Below are 23280 nucleotides of genomic sequence, written 5' to 3' on the forward strand. Positions count from 1 at the left end.
ATTTATAGATATGAGATGAGATATGGGAAGATGTTTTTTGTTTTATTGTTTTATTTTTACTGTATGTTAGGAAAAGGAAAGGAATATGAAAATGATTGCAATACATTGGTAATATCGAAGGAATAATAGAAAAGACAAGGGGTATTAAAAAACCTAAATACCTGTTTTTGTTTTACTGATTATTCAAGTTTTTTGATTGTATAGACCACAACAAATTGGCAATAACTCTTCAAAAATGAGCATACAATCTATTTCTTTTGCCAACTTAAGAATTTGTAGGATGATTAGGAAGCAATAGTTAGAATGGAGCAAATGGTTCAAAATATTGAAAGGAGTATTAAAGGTTGCATGCTGTCAGCATGTTTATTTAATTTATGTGCAGACTATATCATAAGAAGTATAAGACTAGAAGAAATAGAAAGTGCTGCTAATGTTACTGGGAAAAATATCAGTGATCTCAGATAAGGAATTTTTTGTTGAAGGGGAAAGAATACAATACAAAAGCTAGAATGCTGCTAAACATATTTAGATTACAGTATGTCAGTATAACATAAGATTACAATATGTCAGCAAGCAATGCCAGCCCAGTAGAAGTAGATAGAGAAGAAGGTGGAATAATAATAATCACCAAATAGCATTCTGAACAATTGAAATATATACAAGAAAAAATGACCTTCTATTACTTGGATAAATAGTCAGAATACTCAAGTGTCCAGAAAGTACAATAACAAAAATTGTATTGCCAAGGCTATGATTTTAACATATAAATATGAAAACCAGATCATCAGAAAGGGTGATCAAGGAAGAATGAATGCCTTGTGATGCTGGAGAAAATTGCTGAGAATACCTTGTATCACAATAAGAACAAGTATTTGAAAGCACTAATAATTGAGCTAATAAGATAAAAAGAGGTTAAGAGAAGGCAAGAAGCGTAGAAAAAGACAAAACAGCAGTTACTATACTGACAGATAGTTCTGGTAAACTGATGTCCACTGAACCACAAAAAGTTGGAACCAAATGAACAGTAAATGATCTTCAAAAATGTATTTTCCTAGAATTGTTTTCAACAGACCAAAGAAGCAAACAAAATTTTAAACAACTGAAATGTACACGAAAGCAGAGTGATTGAAATATGTAGCATTAATATGGTAAAAAAATACAAACTCTAATCTGAATGGTTGCTAAACATCTTATTAACTGATACTACACTGCAATCATAGGGACGCGGTTGCTCAGTGGGTTAGGACGCTGAGCCTGTCGATCAGAAGGTCAGCAGTTTGGCGGGTCGAATCCCGAGTGCCGCGTAACAGAGTGAGCGCCTGTTACTCGTCCCAGCTTCTGCGAACCTAGCAGTTAGAAAGCACGTAAAAATGCAAGTAGAAAAATAGGGACCACTATGGTGGGAAGGTAACAGCGTTCCATGCGCCTTTGGCGTCATGCCGGCCACATGACCACTGAGACATCCTCGGACAAGCGCTGGCTCTTTGGCTTTGAAACGGAGATGAGCACCGGTCCCTAGAGTCGGAAACGACTAGCATGCATGTGCAGGGGAACCTTTACCTTTACACTGCAATCACTTATAATCTCACATACTATGCATTTTTTTATGTCAAGTTCTCGCATCCTACTTCAATAGTGGGGGGGGGCACAAGAACTAGCCCTCTTCAAATTAGGATTGTTTGCTCTTCTGCCTCTACAAGACCACTGCATGAAAATGCATGAAAGACTAGCCTTCTTTGAGGCAGATTTTCTGCCTCTCTTTGAACTAAAAAAGGTGCCCTGATGCAATTTCCCTTTCCATAGTTATTAAATATGTGCAAATTACTGTCACGGACGAAGCTGGCAATATCATTTTAAAAAGGGAATTGTTTAGAAATCAATTTAAAATACTGCCTATAACCAGAAAGAGTATTTTTTTTGTTATCTCAGCAGGTGAAAGCTCATTTTTGATAGCAGTCTTTCCTGTCTAGGTTCTTAAAAATGATCGCCAAGAGCCTTTGCTTGGAACAAGTATGGGGAATCTCATTACTGGATTAGCAGCTGGGGCAACATCCTACAAAATGGCCATGGCAAACAGGTATGAGACATATATGTGCACATGTTCAAGAACCAAGAGACAGGAGTGTTTTTAATGATCATGTAACACCAATTTTTTTGAGAGAAACTCAGCCAAAGTATTTATGTATCTTATGAGAATCATGTCTTTTGCTACTTACGTGCAGTTTCTTCCAAAGTTGGTGTCTGGCCTATGCTTGCTATTCTTTTATGTTACAGGTAGTCCTCAATTAACAATTGTAATTGGGAATGTGAATTCCATTGCTAAGCAAGGCAGTTGTAGAGCTTGATGTCACATGATTGTGTTTCCAGTTGGTGAAACCCATGTGGTCATTAAGTGCTTTTTGTGACTTCCTGCTGGTTTCCCCATTGACTTGTGGGGACTTTGTGTGAAAGTCACAGTGATCATTTGACTATGGAACACTGTAACTATCATAGTTGCCAGTGGTTGCCAAGTGCCTGAATTGCAATCATGCAATAACTGCAATGAGGGACGTGGTGGCTCAGTGGGTTAGGACGCTGAGCTTGTCGATCAGAAGGTCGGCAGTTTGGCGGGTCGAATCCCGAGTGCCACGTAACAGAGTGAGCGCCTGTTATTCGTCCCAGCTTCTGCCAACCTAGCAGTTCGAAAGCACGTAAAAATGCAAGTAGAAAAATAGGGACCACTACGGTGGGAAGGTAACAGCGTTCCGTGCACCCTTGGCATCTAGTCATGCCAGCCACATGACCACTGAGACATCCTCGGACAAGCGCTGGCTCTTTGGCTTTGAAACAGAGATGAGCACCAGCTCGTAGAGTTGGAAACGACTAGCACGCATGTGCGGGGGAACCTTTACCTTTACCTAAGAACCCACCATAAGCTTCCTCATTCAACACCATTGTAATTTTGGATAGTTGCTGAGGAAAAGGCCATTAAATGAGGACAATCTTTTAATGGCCAGACAGAAATCCCTGAAACTCTCTGTCAAAACTCTCTCCTGTGGTAAGAGTAGAGTAGACAGACCTGCTGGAGGACAGAACTAGTAGCATATGATAGATATACAGAGGCAAAACAAGGGTTCCAAGAGCACTTAAAAGATGCAGAGTTTGAACAACACTTTTTCTTTTATAATATATGTTTTACTTAGTGACAAGTGCCATTTGCTAAAAATCTCCACCCATTTTAGTAACTGTAGTATTTGCAGTTACCCTTGCCCCATTCAGTGCAGTAGCCATAGTAACAATTGGCCCCTTCACTGCCAAAAGCAAATAATCATGCAAAAGACATCTAGTGAAGTTGCTATGATTTCAGAAGCTCATTTCATGGATCTTGTGTAGTTGGTTTCCATTATGTCCCTGAAATTAGTTTTATTTAAAAGTTATCATGGTTAATTGTGTTGGCCTTGTGGAAGAAAACTAACAAAGATTGCAAAGACACCGAATGACCAGAATATAACGTGGAGAAATAATTTTATCTTAGCTGTAACATTTTTCCTGCAGAGTAGTAGCAAACAGCAGAATTTCTGGTCTTTAAATATGATTAAATGTAGTGCTTTGCTGCAGAAAAATGTTCCCGCATATTTATTCTATAGTACTATTTCTCATTCAATTTATTGAAATAAAAATTCCTTTCTACAATTTATTTCAAAAGACAACATGGAAAAGTTCTCAGATGTGAAGTGTGATGTTCTTGGCCTTTGTTTATCAAAGTCACCACAAGAAACATGTGCTCTCCTGTTTCTCAGGGAGCAGCCATTTTTATAGGGTTATGCAACTTTCCTGGCTTCCCATGCTTCATTCTTGGAAGGGAAAATGTCACCAAGGAGTTTTTAACAGGAGAGCCAGTTTGACATCATGATTAAGGCATCAAGTTAGAAGTTAGGCAGTCATTAATTCTACTCACCTTAGTCACAAAGCCAGTGGGTGACTTTAGGCCAGTCACTCTCTCTCAGCCCTAGGAAGCAGGCAAGGGCAAACCACTTTTGAAAATCTTGCCAAGAAAACTTCAGGGGCTAGTCCAGGCAGTCGCCAGGAGTCAACAATGATTCCAAACCACTCCCACACAGAGACAAAAAAGTGTGAGAAACAGGAATGCTTCAGAATAATTAGTGTGATTTACATAATCCCATTTTCTTTCACTTCCTCCAATGAAATAATCTCAACAGCAGCACTCAAAAGAAATTTTATAGAAATTCTCAAGCAACTTGAGAATAAGATAATAAAACAGGCTCTTTCACAAAGGGAAGAAAACTTTTAAAAAATTGCAAATCATAGTTTGGCAAAATATCAATTAACTGTAATCATCTTCCCTTGCCTTTCACTCCCACATGTGATTTCCTTACCAAACCATTCCTTCTCTCCCTGATTCTTCAGAGGACAGAATCAGCCAGTTGTGAATGTCTTAAATGGACAAGCTTTCATTACTGCTCAGAATCATGGATATGCAATTGATGGCAACTCTCTCCCTTCTGGCTGGAAGCCTTTGTTTGTGAATGCAAACGATCAAACCAATGAGGTAAGACTTCTTTCTCTGGGTATCTGAAGGATTTGATGAGACAGGGTGGATGTCTGCTCATCAAAGAACAAGCTGGCATCAATATTGCTTGGATTATCAATCCCATTATTCTTAAAGATTCTTTGCCCACTTCTCAATGAAATATTTATCTTTGGTGAATTACTGGAAAATGATATTGGAATTATACAGTATAGAAGTTAGAAGGCATGACTTTTATAGGGACCAGTCAAAAATCCAAAATGGTATCTAGGCATATGACTTCCTATTCATCTGCATGTATGTTAGAAAGGGAGAGAGGAAAAATGTTTCTAGGCATGGTGGTGATCCCTCTGTAGCTAGTAAAACTCTTTGGTGCATTTTATACAGCAGTGATAGCAAACTTTTTAGAGACCGAGTGCCCAAACTGCAACCCAAACCCCACTTATGTATTGCTGGGTGCCAGGTGGGCGTGACCCACTGGGTGGGTGTGGCTAAAATGGTCATGGAAGACTGGGTGGGTGTGGTCAGGGTGGGCGTGGCCAGCTCGATGTTGCTCCTGGGGAGGGATCCCTGTGGAGGCTGGGCAGGGTTGGGGGAGATCCACGGGGTCTCTGGCGGGTGGGGCAATGGGCAGGAGGGCGTCTTGCTCAGCTGATGGCTTGGGGGGGGGGGAAGGGGGCAGCTACACCCCTCCCAAATGCTGCCCTGTCACAAAAGCAGGATGAAAACTTCAAAAAGCGACAAGGAAAAAAAGTTAAAACAGAAGAGTGTCTCACGATGGTTTTCTTCCCCACTTCCTTCTAGCTGCAGTTTAAATATGTAAAGACCACAAAAGAAAAAACTTGGCTTTCTCTCATTTTAATTCAGAAGGCAGGAATGGGAGGATTGGGGGCGGGTGTTGTTTGTTTCAAAGGAAGGGAAAGACAGGGGGGTTGGGAGAGCGCGGCAAGTGAATGGTGATGGTGCAAGGCTTCTGGCTATGCAGGGGGGTATTGGGGGGCATTCTCTTTAAAAGAACAAAACAAGGAAAAAAATAAAAATCCCCTACTCACTCCACCTCCCAAAAACACAATAACAGAGCTTTCAATGATACAAACAGGCCTTGGAGGCCATCTGGGTGGGCTCACTGCCCCTCTGACTCCCCACCCCAGACACTTGCCAGAGCCTCTTAATTGCAGAACATTGGGCAGGGGGGTCACCCCTCTTGAGTCAGGGATGCCAGCTCAGCAGCACCAAGGCGGATTGGCACAGTCTGTCTCACCCTCATATCACCGTGTGTGTGTGTGTGTGTGTGTGTGTGTGTGTGTGTGTGTGGTGTGTGGGAGCTGGACTAGAATAATGCCCGTCCAATGCCCAGCAGCTGCTGACAAGGTGGCTCATCTCCTTCCTTTGGGGAGAAAGGTGGCCAGCATGCCCTGGGGATGGGGGGGAGGTGGGGGTGTGTGTGGGGAGGCTCTTGAGCCCCGCAGCTCTTCTGAGTGGGGAGGAGGAAAGTGGGGAGGGGCTGTGCTGGGATCAGGCCTCCTTGTGCCCTCCACTGCCTGGCTGCACTCTGCTGCCACAGGTGCCACGGCTCCACTTGTCTGGCAGGGCAAGGGTGCGCTCGGGCACAGGGAGGCATGTGGGGATGCTACCTCACTTGCCATGCCATGGCTGGGCTAGGTGTAGAGCCTCCTCACTGCTTCTTCCCCCATGGACATCAGCAGCACCAACCCCACCTACCGTTCATCCCAGGGCAGCTGCTGCCATCCGGCACTCTCCAGCCTATCACTGGCCAGCCAGGCATGCCGAGCTTAGGCCTTGGGCAGATGGAGGCTGGAGGGGAGTGAGACCCGTGGCTGCCCAGCTCCTCCACCTGAGGACCCATGCGGGGAGAGGTGCCACCTGGCTTGCTAAGCCACAGTCCACCCGCAGAAGGAGAAGGAGGATGGAAGAGGAGGGCTGGCTAGGGACAGGTGCAGCACTGCCCATGGGAGGAATATGACCAGCCCCAGCCTGGAGGAGGGGAGAGGCTGAGGGAGCCCAAAGGGAGGCAGGTGTGGTGCTCAGGGGTAGCCGCTCTCCCCCCTTCACCCACGCTCCTGCAGAAGGGCTGGCTGGCTTCAGCATCACCTGGGCAGGCGCTGCTGGTCCCTCCCTCCCTCCCTCCCTCCCTCCCTCCCTCCCTCCCTCCCTCCCTTCCTTCCTTCCTTCCTTCCTTCCTTCCTTCCTTCCTTCCTTCCTTCCTTCCTTCCTCTCCCCCCCCTCTCTCTCTCTCCCTTTCTCCAAAGTCCAAACTCACATGTCCTTCTTCCCTTGCTAGCCTTCTGCAAAGTGCAAATGGACACCACGTCCTACTTGTCTTCTCCAAACTCACACCCACCATCGCTTCCAAAGCCCGTCTGCTCACTCACTCGCGTGCTCTCTCTCGCTGCACTCCCGCCAAAACCTGCTCCTTTTATAGGTTCCCCTCTCACCGCCCAGCTCTCACAGCTATTCCCGCGAGACTGCTGCTAGATTCAGTTTCCCTGCCCCCTTTGGTTCCCACTAGTCAGTCGCACTTGGAGAGGGGGAGGGGACGTCCCTCTGGTGCGTGTGCCGACAGAAAGGGCTCTATGTGCCCAGTCTGGCATGCATGCCATAGGTTCACCAGCATGGCTATAGATGGAAACTGAAGTTGCAGCAAGACATGGGGAACGAAACATGAAATTATTTCTGTTCCTTTGAAAGTTATTCAGAAGTGCAACTTGCATTCATTGGAACTCAGAGGCCTTTTTCAAAAAAGTAGCTAGTACGTAGTATTTCTCTTAGTAAACCAGGGTTTCCTTTTAGATTCTGGACCCAATATTCATAAGCAATTCTCCTGTAATAGAATTAGAATTGGGTAATATTTCTGTTAGGATTGCATGAATGACAGAGTCAAAACTTATGCAAAACTCAATAAATCTTACAGATGCTGTTCACTAAAGAGTTGCTTATCTGTTTCCTGGGACTAAGACCAGTTTGAAGATGTAATAAATTTCAATTCTCCCTCTAAACTAAATTATCAAAGACTTAGCCTTGGCCGTATGTGGGGTTTGCTAACAAGAGCATTTTAAAACTATTTTTGTTCCCAGGAAGAAGACTAACTTTATCATTTACTTTTAATCCTGCAGGGAATTATGCATGAAAACAAGCCAATTTTCACAGTGCAGTTCTATCCAGAAGGCAATCCAGGGCCAACAGACACTGAGGTAATTGATGGGGTGATTAGGTGAAAATCAGGGCTTTTTCCCCCATAGAACGCTCAGAATGGAGTTCCGGCACCTTTTTTGGATGGAACCTTGTAGGGTAGGCAAGGCGGGTTGTATGACATGTGTGAGTTCCGGCATCTTTTTCTTTTACAAAAAAAGCACTGGTGAAAATAATAATAAAATGGTCAAACATCAGAACCTTATTCTGCAACAATACCTCCCATTTGAATCCCGATGTTGCATATTGTGTGCATTCAGCTTTGTTCAGAATTAAAACTGCTGAGCCCAGTGCTGCAGCAGTGTGGAGAGCAAGGTCATGCTTGGTGCCTGAACAAAACTGGTTCACATAACACAGTAGTTGTCTGAGTCAAAATATTTTACATAGCATCCTTCTCAACATCAGAACATAGATCTATGCATATTAAAAAAAATCAGATAGCACCATTCTATTAGTTCAGAATACTGGCATGGAAACATTTCTGCTACATTGTCTACTGCAATGTGCTCTGCATGGGGTTGCCCTTGAAGACCATTCTGACAAGCCAACTTTTCCAGAGTACAGCAGTGTGAGCAATGATGGGCATACCTTGATATTTTGTGAATTACAGATGTTACTATTTTGTTTCTGGGTGTGATTCAAACTGCTGGCTATTTACCTATAAAGCTCTATAGAGCATATGGTCTGGTGGGTTAAGGGACCAGCTGTCTCCTATAATATCTGCCTGGTTGAATTGATCTGGCAAGGTTGGCACATTAAGGGTTCCTTTGATTAAACAATGTCATCTCTCAGGACCCCAGAAGCATGCCTTCTCTGTCCAATTAACAATGGCATCTGGATCTCTACATCCCATTTTTCTGTGCCACACATTCAATCAATTTTATGGTTGCAATTTTTGCTGCTGTTGGCTTATAATATGCACAGTCTAATTAAAAGAGTCCATTTTTTTTCTGGAGCATGCATTTCATAGGCAATTCTTCATTATCAGTCACATAACCAGGGGCATCTTTAACAACTGTATGTAGATTTATATTTCTCCAGATACTTGAGACATACTTTTCTGAAATTGGAGACTTTGAAGATTATCAATCTTGTTTATTTAATCTGAATGGCATTTCCAAATTCCCTTGGCTTTATTTAAATGCCTTAAATTCACAAAAAATGGAGTTACCCACTGTCAGATAGATCATCTTCGCTACTTTTTCCCCGAGTTCCAAGCTCTTTGTTCTTGTTCTTTCTCAGTGTGTGATAGATTATGATAAAATGAGGAATGAGGCATTTGAAAGTTTATCTTAGAACAGGCAACCAAGTCCAGATGTAAGAAATGTGGAAAAAGTGTTCCAAAAAGTCTCCATCTTTAACTGAGGCTGACATTTTTCCCCCAAATTTCTGTATTCATCCCAGCCTAGCAGTAAAGATATTGTACTGAAATCTGGCCATCCTTGCTTGCCTGGACTTGCCAGCTACATGTAGTTTGACACTGAATGTATATCTTTTTCTGGGTCTAAGGCAATTTCTTGAGAATTCGGGAGAATTTTTTATTTGGATGACAAGGATGACCTTGAAGTATTAGTACCATATTATAAAACCTTAGTAAAACCACACCTGGAATACTGCATCCAGTTTTGGTCACTACATTACAAAAAATATGTTGAGACTTTGGAAAAAGTGCAAAGAAGTGCAACTTAAAATGATTAAGGGCCTGGAGACAAAAACATATGAAGAACAGTTGCAGGAATTGGGCATAGTCAGTTTAGAAAAAAGGACTATGACATGATAGCAGTATTCCAGTATTTGAGAGGCTGTCATAAAGAGGAGGGGGTCAACTTATTTTCCAGAGCACCAGAGGGCAGAATAAGAAACAATGGATGGAAACTAATCAAGGAGAGAAGCAACCTGGAATTAAGGAGAAACTTCCTAACAGTGAGGACAATTAACCAGTGGAAGAAACTTGCCTTCAGAAGTTGTGGGTGCTTCATCATTGGAGGTTTTTAAGAAGAGAATTGGCAGCCACTTGTCTCAAATTGTATAGGTCTCCTGCTTGAGCAGGAAGGTGGACTAGAAGACTTCCAAGGTCCCTTCCATCTCTATTCTGATTGATTGATTTAAGGAGAATTCTGGCCTTAACTTTCCCAGTCGTGGCGTAGTTTGGTTGTTAGGAAACTAATTATATGACTGTAAATGACCAGCTAAGAAAGGCTATAGTAGGAAGCAGAGCAGTAGACATTTGAGGAAAACCAGCAGCAGAGAGAATGGAAAGAATTAGGTTTGATTTTACTACCTCAGGCAAACATACACAGCAGAAAGTGACAAGAACATTTCAAAAATATACAGAGGTTTGATCAAATGATAGGCCAAGGGACGAACAGGAACATGGCAACAACAGTGAAGCAACCAGCAGCTGGATTGGAAGAATTATTTAAGCAACCAGCAGCTGTAAAAGAGGGTGTAAATATTCCATACGGAGCATGCTCTCAGCACACAATGGAGAACCATCAATTGTCATATGAACAGTAACTCATATATTCTCCTATAAACCTGGCCTTTCTGCAGAGTGCAGTTTTCTGACTTGGTATCTAAGTGTATGTTTGTCCTAAGGTTTGGGTGGTTTAACCTCCAGATCAGAGTCTGGGTCACATGGCCTGGCAAGGTGGGAATTGGTTTCACAGTATTGTGGCTACTAGAGTTCATAGCTCCTGACCAAACTGCCTCCTCCTCATACCCAGATATATCTAAAGATGAGGCTTCAGCCTGGGGCAAGACACAAGTGGGAACTTTAGTGATCCCATTTTTCAAAGTCTTTAGCTTTATTTTCCAATCTTCTCTTAGTCCAATTCTTATTTTTCTTTGCAGAAGTTTGCATAATTATTTACTGGAACACAACCCTATTGGTGGTTTAAGCATTCTGTGTGAGCATGTAAACAATCCCAAGAGCCAGAATCTGACTTGAGCAATGATTAGTGATGCATGTTTTATAACTATAGCAGAATGGAGATTTACAAGAAATATTTTATAGGGGTAGGCAAAGCCTGGCACCTAGCTAGCTAGAAAAATGAAGAAGCATGCACTCTGTCCATCTGGGAAGAAAAGTAAATGGTAGTCACCTCATAAAAGAAAGAGCAGGCATAATGAAAAAGAAACTTTAACTCTCTATTTATATTTTATTCCATCTAACCCTATATTGTGGTCAGCTAGTCATGATGTGGTCAGCTAGTCATGATGTGATGAGTCGGCATCCCTAGACTTGGAATTCCAATAGTTTATAGTCACAAACAGTATGTCAAGAAAGGATGCTTTGTTTTGATCAAAGTTCCTTTAGTGTATGGTGTGGTTCCATGATTTAACTCTTTTTCAAAGTGCTATCGTGGACCCATCGCATTACATCATATTAGCACTTGTCTGACCTTTAGTGGTCTCCTGGATAGAAAACATGGGGACTGCTTCTGTTCTGCTGACTGGAGGTAGGGCATTTTTCTTTCCTACATCAAGGCATTGCCTCAAAGCAGGTCACTTAGTTGGACTCAAGACAGCTTTGCAAAGAGGTGCCATTTGCCGTTGTGCACAACCCTACAGTTTACAAGAATAAAATCAATGATTGGTCTAATTAATTTTCAACAATAGCATATTTTTTCTGGGAAACTCACAAGAAAGAAAGGGAGGCATAGTTCAGGGCTTTTCAACCTTTTCACCCATTGTACCACTTTTAGGATACGGCAACATCTGAGTACCACCAGTCACCTAGCAAGGTGTCAAAAACTTGATGAACCCCCCCCAAAAGGAAAAAAAGTGATGAAGTACAGATAGTCCTCGACTTACAACAGTTCACTTAGTGACTGTTCAAAGTTACGATGGCACTGAAAAAAGTGCCCCCCAAGCCACAGCCGAGCAAGACGTCTGCCTGCCTGGCGGTGCTCTTCCTCCTATCTGAGGTTTTCATTGTTGTGAACATTTCTGTTGAGGATTGGCAGGGGGGGTGGGGTGGGGAGTGTTTGGTTTTTATTCCCCCCGTCTGCTGGGTGGTTGCAGCAGGTTTTGGTCACTTCACATGACCCTGGGACACTGTGACTGTCATAAATATGAATCAGTTGCCAAGCATCTGAATGTAAATCACAAGACCCTGGAGATGCTGCAACATTCCAGCTGATCGGCGCTTCTTCTAGGCTCAGCAGAAGCACCGGGATCAGCGCCAAGCTCCAACTGGTGCCTGGCACTGATCCTGGGGTTTCCGCTTAGCCCTGACAGCCCCGAAGAAGTGCTGGTCCTGACGCTTCCGCTGAGCCCTGACAGCCCTGCAGCTCCAGCCATCTCTCACTCAGGCTTGTGCGGTGCTGCTACCAGTTCAGCTCATTCCCCTCCCCCGCTACCACTTTTCTAGGATGGTCACATACCACCTGCCAGCTGCCAATGTACCACAGGTGGTACCCATACCACTGGTTGAAAAGCCCTGGTCTAATTACTTAGGACAGGTTTTTTTTCTAGTCTTGAGTTCCAGCTGTCGGGCTTCAGTTATTATCAACTCTGAACAGATCATGCTGATGTGATTATAGGAGTTGTATTCAAACATTATTTGGGAGACTTAAGGTGGGAAAGGCCAATTTAGGCTTAGCTGTTACTAAGTTTTTAGCTCTGTGTAATACTTTATTACATACAGTTCAATTTGGATAGGTAGAATTGGGTCCCAATTACTGATCTTTGTGAAAGAAATATGGTATATTGCTTACTATATTTCTTTCCCCTTGAAAAGTCCTATTATTTTTCAAACACATTTTGAATACATTTTCTTTATTGAAGTTGTAGAATTATGTAAATGAATTCACATGCACATTTTCTTGTTCTCATATTTGAAAATGAAGCTTAATCCCCTGCCTGTGATATCTCCTGGTAATCCCACAAGCAATATGTTGAGTAATTTGGTGAGTGTAATAAGAAAACAGCTTCAGAATGCACAGGAAAGGTAAAAAAGGGATGTAATAGTATTCATTGAAGTTATTGTATTCAAAAGATATTTTAGAAAAAATCCATTTTAATTGCTTACTGTCTTTCTTGCTTTACTGGAAAAAGATTGAAATTTATCAAAGACGAGGAATAAATGTGCTAAATGAACAGAAAAAAACCTTTATAAATGTTGAGCTAATCCTTCAGTCTGAATTTGGGAATTTCTGTCAGACTAAAACTTTATAGGTGGGAGGGGCTGGTAGATGCAGATGTCCAACTTACAAGGCAGAAGCAATAAGTTTAAAGAAGTGTAAGTAACGTTTCCCCTCATCCACCACTCTTCTCTGCAACCCTCATACTCAACTGTTTCCTCCAGATTTAGAAATGAGAATTAGACATACTTTCTTATCTATGTGATTATTTCCAAGCTAAGAGGAACAAGCAAGAGAGAGTAAAGAACCCAACAAGTAAACAGGTCTGAAAAAGTTGGGAAGCAACTCTGACTATCTTGATAGCCAGATAGAAAAAAAGCAAGAAAATTATCTCCTGAAACACACATAGAAGATAAAAGATCTAGAATTCTTAAGGCTAACTGAAGCCATTTACCACAGAAGGCCTATGGAAAATTGCTTCCTAAAACAGAATGATAAGAGGAATGACAAATACAGGATATATTAAATTCTCCCAAATGAAGAAAACCTACCTTCAGAACAAAATACATAGGCACTTTGTGTAAGATGCTCAAGAAAAGGAACTCAATGAATTAAAATACTGTTTAGTAAAAGAGATTCTGGCAGATGTATTCGCTAAGACTTTACTCCAAGATTGGCATGGCATTCCTCAATAAATTATGAGAATTGTGATTGGTGTATGAGTCAGTGAGAAGGGATATTAGAGGCCCAATTCCAGGGATACTCAATCTTCAGTGCACCACAGGGAGGACATAGTTAGCTAAGTGCCACATTTTGTCTATCCCTGTAATACATCTCTTAAAATTAACACTATTTCTGTCATAAAGCATGCTTTCCTAATTCTTGCCCAGATTCTATTTTCATCCTCAAGAAGCTCACTCACACAAAGGACTTTAACCTGCAAGAATGAAGTGAATAAATAATGCAGTAAATTCAGGCCTGGGAAATATAGCAAGGGAAATTTTCATAAGATTCATAATGGACAAGCACATTGCTTATTCAGTTTAAACTTCTGAGGCAGATTGTTATTATACCTTTGTAATAAACAAAGAAATTAAAGATGGGTAGATTTGCTTCATAATATGAGCAAGCCGATGTTATTGTCCAATAAAATCCCACACAATTGAAATCCACATTTATATGAGACTCTGTTGTAAATCAACAGATCTTCAACAGCAGAAGGTCCTAAATGGCATTTAGATTTTCATGCAGATTATATGAAAAGTGTGCATTAAATTTCTTAGGCCCTTGGTTGTTTAATTTGCTTGGGATACAATGCAAAGAATTTATCTATTAATTAAGTTAACTATTAATTAAAGTCATTAGGTTCACAACCTAATTATCAAGAGAATGCTAATGATACTAAATAGCAAATTCTGGAGAGGTAATTTTGCTGGGTTGTTAGGTTATTGTATTAAAAACATTCAAAACCTTTGCTTATGATAGTAATAGAATGTATGTGAAACACTTCTTTATGTATATTCATTTGGGGGGGAAAATACAGCATCTGACATTTTGTCTAACTGCTTGCTTTTATGTCCCAAACTGGTCCCAAACTGAGCAGAACTGAAGAAGTGAAACTTATTCAAGGAAAAAAAAAGTCCAGTTGCCTTTTGAAACCTTTGGGACAACCATGACCTGGATGACTGAGAATCTCTGCAGACTTTTGTTTGCTTTTATGTTAAAATACTTGGAAAAAATTGGTTAGGATCAGTAATCTGAAGTAAGGCTGTGTATGTGGAAGAAGATGATTGAGAAATAATAGAGATTAAATGTAATGGATAGAAATTGTGCCTCCTGAATGACTTGTGAGGCTATGTCTGTTTTTTTAAATTCTTTCCCCTGACTCTCTGGAAATTTAAACAAGCCCTGAACATAGGTCATCTCTCAAGAACATGGCTGAACCCTACACTGAAATGGGTGAAGAAAAAACCCTTAAGACTTAAGAGACTTGCATGACTTAAGAAAGTTTTATCACAGAGTCAGAAACATCCTTAAAGGAGGTTATGTTTAGGACTATTTTAGATCAGTGGCTCCATAGGACAGCCAATAATAATTTGTTCTCCTTTACCACATAATTTGTATTGTTTTTCTCCTTGTGTACAGGGTCACACTTTATGCAACATGAGAAATACACACTAGATTGAATTAACTACTGTACCAATGATAATTTTAGAATTCTATTCAAATGAGATAAATAATATAGTTTTTTGGAGGCTGCTACACTTTATTGTTTATTTTTCTAGTTCATATTTGATTCATTTATCTCGCTCATCAAGAAGGGAAAAGCTACAAGTGTTCCTTCAGTGCTACCCAAAACCACAGCTGTAACTTCAAGAGTTGAGGTCTGTATATTACTGTGCTTTATTTTGCCTTTATCTGAAATATTAGCCATACTGATTATTGCTGTTATTATATGAGCTGAATAGAAAAATTACTAGAAAAGTGCATAACAAAAATTCCTAGCTAAAAATTTCCTGATTTTGTTACACATGAAACTTATACTGACACTAGTTTTGCTCCAAATGATGGAGGTTGGAATGCATCCTTTTAGTACATAAAGGAATTTTTTATTGGTTTATTTAAAGTTATAATCTATTAGATCTTCATGCCATAGATAGAACATGTCTCCTTAAGGTTTAATCTGAGCCACTGTTCATCATGGTTCTGTTTTAGAACTTGCTTTGAATGGCAGACTTCTCTAGTAGTCACAAGAAAGATTTTTGCTTACATTCCAGAGTGCTGCAATCAGCCTCTTCTTACCTGGGCTTACTGAAGAAGAGTTTCCTGACTAAATGGTTCATTTCTACTATTGTGGAGACATCCTGATTTAACAAATTTTATTTGTTACTGCAATTTATACCCCCATCCCCCCAACTTAGCAGTCTGGCATGAGAATGATAAAGTCTAAATTTCCAGCCCCTTAAGCACAGACTCTATTCCTTTCAACAAAACTTAAATTCATGATTGGCGTCCATCAGTATTGTTGTGGCTTAGGGTTGAATTGTGAAGTCCTTGATGCTGTCTGAGTTTAGTAATTCATATGCAGACATTTTGTAACCTAACTAGGTAACTTGGAAATTACCTAACTTGCTGGAAGGTTTCAGGCACTGAAGATGTTACCTAGTCAGGTAATGAAATGTCTGCAAGCAAGCAACCAAGCTTAGACATGAAACAAAATTAAAGATTTGAGGCTGGAATGTTTTGAGGTTAAAATAATTTGCATACCCTTATTGGATATATTCCCAGTAAACTGATTTTCACTATAGGATGTTAGTTCTGGATCTTGTCACTGGAATTGAATAATTCTTTAAAGAGGGTCTCCTTTGGACAACAGTGATTCTTATGATGTCTTGACAGACATTATAAGGTATGTTTGTAAGCTTACTTATTTGGCTGAATGTGCAGCTCTGCAAATACTTATTTTTCAACCTGAGAACTTTCTTAGAATTAGCAAATTCTAAAAAGGTTTTCAGGCTGAAAAATAAATATTTGCAAAGCTGTAAATTCAGCCAGATAGTAAGCTTGCAAACATTCCTTAGTGTATGTTTAAGCAATGCGCCATGCTATGCTATGCTTTGGGGGCAGGGACAGCCCACCCACTCTAATGAAGTGATCTAAATAATAAGAATTTTGTAGGGAACTTTCCATCCAAAAGGTAGTCTGTGTAGCTTTTCCAGATCACATGAGATTAGAGCTTCAAGAATTCCCAGCTGGCTACCTACCCATAGTAGTGACTAGGGTTTGAAATGCTTGAAAATTAATGTCCTTCTCATTGCAATTATATAACCAGCAGGAACAGAGTCAAAGGGGATGCATCAATTATTCCTGTTAGAGAGAAAGAGGTTAGGATACAGCTTCATTGATTTAAAAAGATTGAGAATGTATGTGCTAACATAACCCAGAGTCATTGACTGAGATGGATTGACATAGAAATTGATTGATTGATTGATTGATTGAATGAATGAATGAATGACTTTGCTGATTATTTTAAGGTTTCCAAAGTTCTCATCCTAGGATCTGGTGGTTTGTCTATTGGTCAAGCAGGAGAATTTGATTATTCTGGCTCCCAGGCTGTGAAAGCTATGAAGGTAAGAATAAGGACACTGAAATGTTGGCATGTGCCATAGCCATTCCTGCTCTTCCAGACAGGAAGAGTTTGTTCTGCTTTTATAAAATCTTTGACACAATATAGAAGCATGACATAACTGCCTCTATTATTCATTCTAAGTGGACTCCATTATTCATAAGCATGCAATGAAATAATTCACATAAATGTTTTAAAGTGGTTTACTATAAATAGTAAAGATAGTGATTTATTGTGAACAAATGCATTTTATTATTTTCCAAGTTCAGCTTGGTATCTGTTACTCTGTTCCTAGGATGGAAGTGCAAAGAATACTTTAAATGATGTGGCAGCTGACAGGTAACAGATCTCTAGGTTAACCAGAGCACAGATCAACATATCGGCTAAGTTTACTGAGATGTTCAGAGTTTATGTATGCTATTACTATACAATAAACTTCCAGTAATTTTGGTGATGCAGCAAAAATGAAGCATTATGACCTCATCTGTAACTTTGTATGAGACCCATATTTGCCAAAGCAAATAACAGACTTTGAAAACCTTGAATTATTTATGAAATATGATACTTATTGTTGTGTATGTAAATAGTTATTAACAAGGTACTTAACAGATTGCAAACAGATTGCAGCATAGCAGGGTTTAGAGCGGGAAATTAAGGTGCATTCATTGGTTGCAATAACCTAGGAGCGGGAAAATAGACTCCAATGATTGGTTACAGTTCACACACTTCTCATATAAAAGGTTGCAACATTTGACAGTTAGTCAGTTGACTTTGTGTATTCAATAAACTCGTTCATTGTTAAACCACTCTGAGTCCTCGTCTATCAGAACCAAACAATTGGCGACGAGGGTGGGATAGACAGAAGACCAGAGAATCGGCGGAATTGTCGCGCAAAGGCGGCAAATTCAGAACGAGTCACAGTCAACCGAGCGGCCGCGGCAGAATAAAAAAAAAAAAATTCTCCGAATGGCGCAAATCGGGTCATTGAAGGAATTCGACCCAAACTTCCCCGAGGATTGGGAAGAATACATCGGACAAGTCGAAGGGTTCCTGTTAGTGAACGGAATCACAGACGACCGTAAAAAAGCGGCAGCTTTACTAACGATTTGTGGCACACCGGTTTACCGAATCGCTGTCGGACTGTGTCAACCGCAACCGGTCTCAAGCGTGCCTTATGCCGACCTCCTAGCCAAACTAAAGGTCCACTTTACACCCAGGAGATCCGAGCTCTTCTGGCGGCGCATCTTTGAGAAGAGGAACCAGAGACCGGGAGAATCCATACAAAAGTTTGTCGCTGCCGTCAGGGAAGCCGCAGTACGATGTAAATACGATAATTTAGAAATTAGAATTCGGGACCGAGTAGTACTGGGCTTGCGTGATGAGCAGCTACAAAACAGAATAATCGCCAAACCCACCGGCGATTTACAGGACGTGATCGACGAACTTTTAACTTACGAGTCAACCGGGTATCGCGACCCCCCCCCGCAGCAGCATGGCAGCAACGTCCGAGATCAATCAAGAGGGCTATGTGGACTGCGGGGAGGTGGACCAGCAGTGGGAGGAAGATATAGCTGAAGTCTCCAGGCGATTCGGGAAAATGGCGCCAAGACAACCCAGAAGTGAAGGGCCTGAACCTGCCCACCGTCAACCAACCGCAACTCCGCAAAGACAAGCGACGGGGGCACAACGACCATGGAGGGACACCGCAACCAAACCGCGAGACATCGACAACCAGAACCGGTGCGGCAGCTGTGGCGGCAACCATCCCCGCGCCTCTTGCCGATTCCGAACCGCAAAGTGCAGGGCATGCGGCAAGACCGGCCACATCCAGGCCATCTGTAGGAGCCGTGCTCGTGACAACCGCCTTCACGAAGTCGATGTGTGACCCGAGGGTAAGGTAACCCCTAATTTCAGTGGCAAGGAGACCCCTAAACCCCGGGTTAAAGTTCAAAATCTAGGGGAGGTGGCGCGAGTCAACCGGAGGAGACAGGGGAAAGGTCACAATTTTCCAATAGGAAAATTAAAAATTACAGTCCAGCTGCAAGGGGTCCCTTGCAGAATGGAAATTGACTCAGGGGCTTAAGTGTCAATAATTTCCACTGAAACCCTTGAGAGGATTGAACAAATAAGTGGAAGAAGAATTCCACTTAGTTCAACAAATATTCAATTAACTGACTTCCAAAAAAGCCCCATAAAAATAAAAGGGAAGACCAGCCTTAACGTTAAATTTAAGGGATTTAAGGGGGTCTTAGAATTAATTGTTACGGAGGGACATAGGACTAGTTTAATTGGACTTAATTGGTTCCCTGCCCTGGGCATTTGGATTGGGGGGATAAATTCAGTCATTAGGAAGAAGACCCTCGAATCAGTCTGCAATGAATTTGCAGACATATTCAATGGATCTTTGGGGAAGTACAAAGGGCCCCCAATTAAATTTAACCTAGACCCCTCAGTAAAACCAATCAGGCTTAAGGCCCGAAGGGTACCTTTCACCTTAAAGGGAAAAATCGAGGCCGAGCTCGACCGGCTTGTAGGCCAAGGGGTATTAGAACCTGTTGAGGGTGGTTTGTGGGAAACGCCGATTGTCACACCCCTAAAACCCAATGGGGATGTGAGAATCTGCACTGACTACAAAGCCACCCTGAACATTGGAATGAAAAAGCATGCTTACCCGGTCCCGACGGTGAAGCAGGTCCTCGCGACGATCCAGGACGGCGCCATGTTTGCCAAGTTAGACTTGGCGCATGCGTACTTACAGTTGACTGTTTCTGAAGAAGCTGCAGAAGCACAGACGATAGTTACCCACAAGGGGGCGTTCCGGGTCCACAGACTGCAATTTGGTATTGCAGCTGCTCCAGGCATCTTCCAAGAAGTGATGGAGAGGACCTTAAAGGGCATACCTGGTGTATGCCCTTACTTTGATGATGTCCTGATAGCTGGAAAAGATGAAGAAATGTTAGTAGAGCGGCTGGAACAGGTACTGGGCAGATTTAGGAGGGCTGGATTGAAACTAAAAAAGGAAAAATGTAGTATAGGGGTTAAATCCACTGATTTTTTGGGGTTCAGGATTGACAAAAATGGAATCCACCCTACCCCTGACAAAATTAAAGCAATAAAATGGGCCCCTGAACCAAGGAACAAGGCGGAACTACAGGCCTTCCTTGGCTTGGTAAATTTTTACCACACGTTTGTGCCACACAAGGCTGCCATTGCAGAACCCCTCCACAGACTCTTAGATAAGAAGACTCCCTGGCAATGGCTGAACAAACACAAAGTGAGTTTCCAAACGTTAAAAGACATCCTTTCCAGTAAATCAACTGTAACCCACTTTATAGAAAACAAACCAATTTATCTGGCGTGCGATGCTTCGCCTTATGGTGTAGGGGCTGTGATCAGCCACTTAGACAACCAAGGAATACAAAGACCCATTGCATATTATTCCCGGACACTAACCAAGGCAGAGCGGAATTATGCTCAGATAGACAGGGAGGCATTAGCAATAGTGGCAGGAGTAAAAAAGTTCCATGACTACCTTTATGGTAGGAACTTTACCATACTGACTGACCACAAACCCCTGTTGGGACTGTTTACCACGGATAAACAGACTCCCCAAATTATGTCGCCCAGAATGCTGAGGTGGTCCATTTTCCTCTCAGCATACTCATTTTCCCTCCAATACAGACCGGGCAAAGACATGGGACACGCTGACGCCCTTAGCAGATTGCCCCTAAGCATAACAGAGGAGGACCCTGCACCTGTGGGACAAATAATGTCCCTACAGGATATTCCTGATTTACCCCTAACTGCTAAAGACATAGCTGAGGCAACAAATAAGGACCACACCTTAAAGAGAGTATTGGCCTGGGTCATGAGCGGGTGGCCAAATGCCAACCCGGATGAAAAATACAGGCCCTATTTTAGAAGGAAGGATGAATTATCAGTTCATTTGGGATGCTTACTCTGGGGAAATCGTGTGGTTATTCCAGGAATTCACAAATCAGCTATTTTACTAGAATTACATGAAGGACACCCTGGAATAGTACGGATGAAGGCGTTGGCTAGGAGTCACTTGTGGTGGCCTGGACTGGACAACGACATCGAGGAATGTGTTGCCAATTGCCATCTGTGCCAACGTTCTAGGCCTGAACAACAGCACATCCGTACGCATAAGTGGGAGTTAGCTAGGAATCCTTGGTCCAGGATTCATATTGATTTTGCTGGACCTTTCCAAGGGTTAACATTTCTAGTAGTGGTTGACAGCTTCTCTAGATGGCTAGAGGTAGTACCAGTCAGTTCAGTAACTTCAGCAAGAACAATACAGGCATTAAGGGGCCTCTTTGCCACTCATGGGTTGCCGGATTTAATTGTGTCTGATAATGGGCCACAATTCACATCTATTGAATTTCAGGATTTCCTCAAGGCCAACTCGATTAAGCATAAGACATCAGCACCCTTCCACCCATCCACCAACGGCTTGGCTGAACGGAACGTGCGGACCACGAAGGACGCTTTAAAAAGAATCATTCGGGGCGACTGGCATCAGAGACTGGCCGAGTTCTTGTTGGCCCAACACACGACCCCATGTTCTGCTACAGGGAAAAGTCCAGCTGAAATGAGGTGGGGCAGGAAACTGACTACCAAATTGGACAGATTACACCCTGACAGACTTCAATCAAACACTGAATTGGACATTCCGAACAGAACATTTAAAGTGGGGGATTTGATCTGGGCCAGGAACTACGGCCAAGGGGATAAATGGATTCCCGGGGTGGTGACTGAAATCTTAGGTCCCCTATCGTACACTATTGAGGGGGAAGGGAATAGGATCTGTAAAAGACACATAGATCAGCTGAGGAAGAGATCCAGTGGATGCTTGCCAGTAGAGGGGGACCAAAGTATATTGGGGGGAAACAGTACATCCAGATTCAGGGATAACAACATGCTAGAAAGTGCGGTAGAGGAATGGCAAAACATCTCATCCCCTGGTTCCCAACAACAACAACATCAATTTAGTCAAATTGACTGGGAGGTACCCCTGCGAAGTAGGCCAGTGACCACTGATTTTCAAACACAAACTAATACACAAAACAGCAGCAGAGAAACATCAGAGCCTAGCAACCCAGAGCCCTGGTCCAATAGTGACATGCAGCCAAGCAATCAATCAGGAAGAGAGGTCCCTAGCAGCCAGAATAACAGATACCCTTCTAGAATACATAGGCCACCAAAATATTTAAAGGATTTTGTAAAGAAATAACATCAACTGGGGGGTAAGGGGTGTTGTGTATGTAAATAGTTATTAACAAGGTACTTAACAGATTGCAAACAGATTGCAGCATAGCAGGGTTTAGAGCGGGAAATTAAGGTGCATTCATTGGTTGCAATAACCTAGGAGCGGGAAAATAGACTCCAATGATTGGTTACAGTTCACACACTTCTCATATAAAAGGTTGCAACATTTGACAGTTAGTCAGTTGACTTTGTGTATTCAATAAACTCGTTCATTGTTAAACCACTCTGAGTCCTCGTCTATCAGAACCAAACACTTATAGGGAATAACTTTATACATAGGGCAATAATTAGGTTTTCCACTGTACCTGCAGTTAGGAATAAAAGAATCTGTTACCTGTGTTCATGTTTGGATTTTTGCATAATATCGTTCTAATAAAGAGATTAAAATTATAATAGCACAGTAAGAGGTATGGATTACAAAGTGTAATTTCATTCTTTTTTTTGAGACAGAGAGGGAGAGAGAGAGAGAGAGGGAGAGAGATTGCCCAACAGATTTCTGGTTGCAAAGAACAATTCTCCATTTTGAGAAAATGTGCATGATCCACCCAAGTGAAATATTTTTCAGTTCTAGTGATTTTAACATGAAAGCTAAAGACTTTTTTTGGGGGGGGGTATCTATTGAATCCAACAACATTTAAAGAAGTTTAACATTGTCTAGATATTTTTCTGTTACATTTTGTGATGTAACAAGTGAGTTAAAGGTGTTTTTTATGGGATGTGTGACAAGGGAACTTTTATTATAATATTTCAGCCACAAAAAATCCTTTTGGGGTAAAAAATTTATTAATCTTTTCCCTACAATTTTTTGTGAATTGTACAAAAAATCCTTTCTACTAATGGTCTGCATGGAGTACATTTTTCCCAATTTTTGGAAAATGTGTTCATAATTATGAAGGCTGGGAAGCTTGGACTTTCCAGGCTAAAGTTTTAATATCTGATTAAGGTGATACTTAGCTGATTTAATAAAAACATTAGTGAGCCCCTAAAATTGGCAAAGTGAATTAAAGTGAATTAAAGAACCATTTCACTGAAGATATGCT

The 23280-nt window shown here is 41.7% G+C and overlaps 1 protein-coding gene across 1 annotated transcript in view; it reads left to right on the forward strand.

Moving 5' to 3' along the window:
- Positions 1 to 23280, forward strand: part of CPS1 (carbamoyl-phosphate synthase 1) — a gene marked incomplete at its 3' end in the record, with an annotated part of 181118 nt that overhangs the window by 36417 nt on the left and 121421 nt on the right. Inside the window, exons 9-13 of the mRNA XM_081313498.1 lie at positions 1971 to 2077; positions 4408 to 4549; positions 7663 to 7740; positions 15111 to 15209; positions 16860 to 16955. Coding sequence (XP_081169624.1) covers positions 1971 to 2077; positions 4408 to 4549; positions 7663 to 7740; positions 15111 to 15209; positions 16860 to 16955 — 522 coding nt within the window. The remainder of the gene's footprint in view (positions 1 to 1970; positions 2078 to 4407; positions 4550 to 7662; positions 7741 to 15110; positions 15210 to 16859; positions 16956 to 23280) is intronic.

Source organism: Vipera berus, assembly GCF_964194415.1.
Source record: "Vipera berus genome assembly, chromosome: 1".
Lineage (NCBI taxonomy): Eukaryota > Metazoa > Chordata > Lepidosauria > Squamata > Viperidae > Vipera > Vipera berus.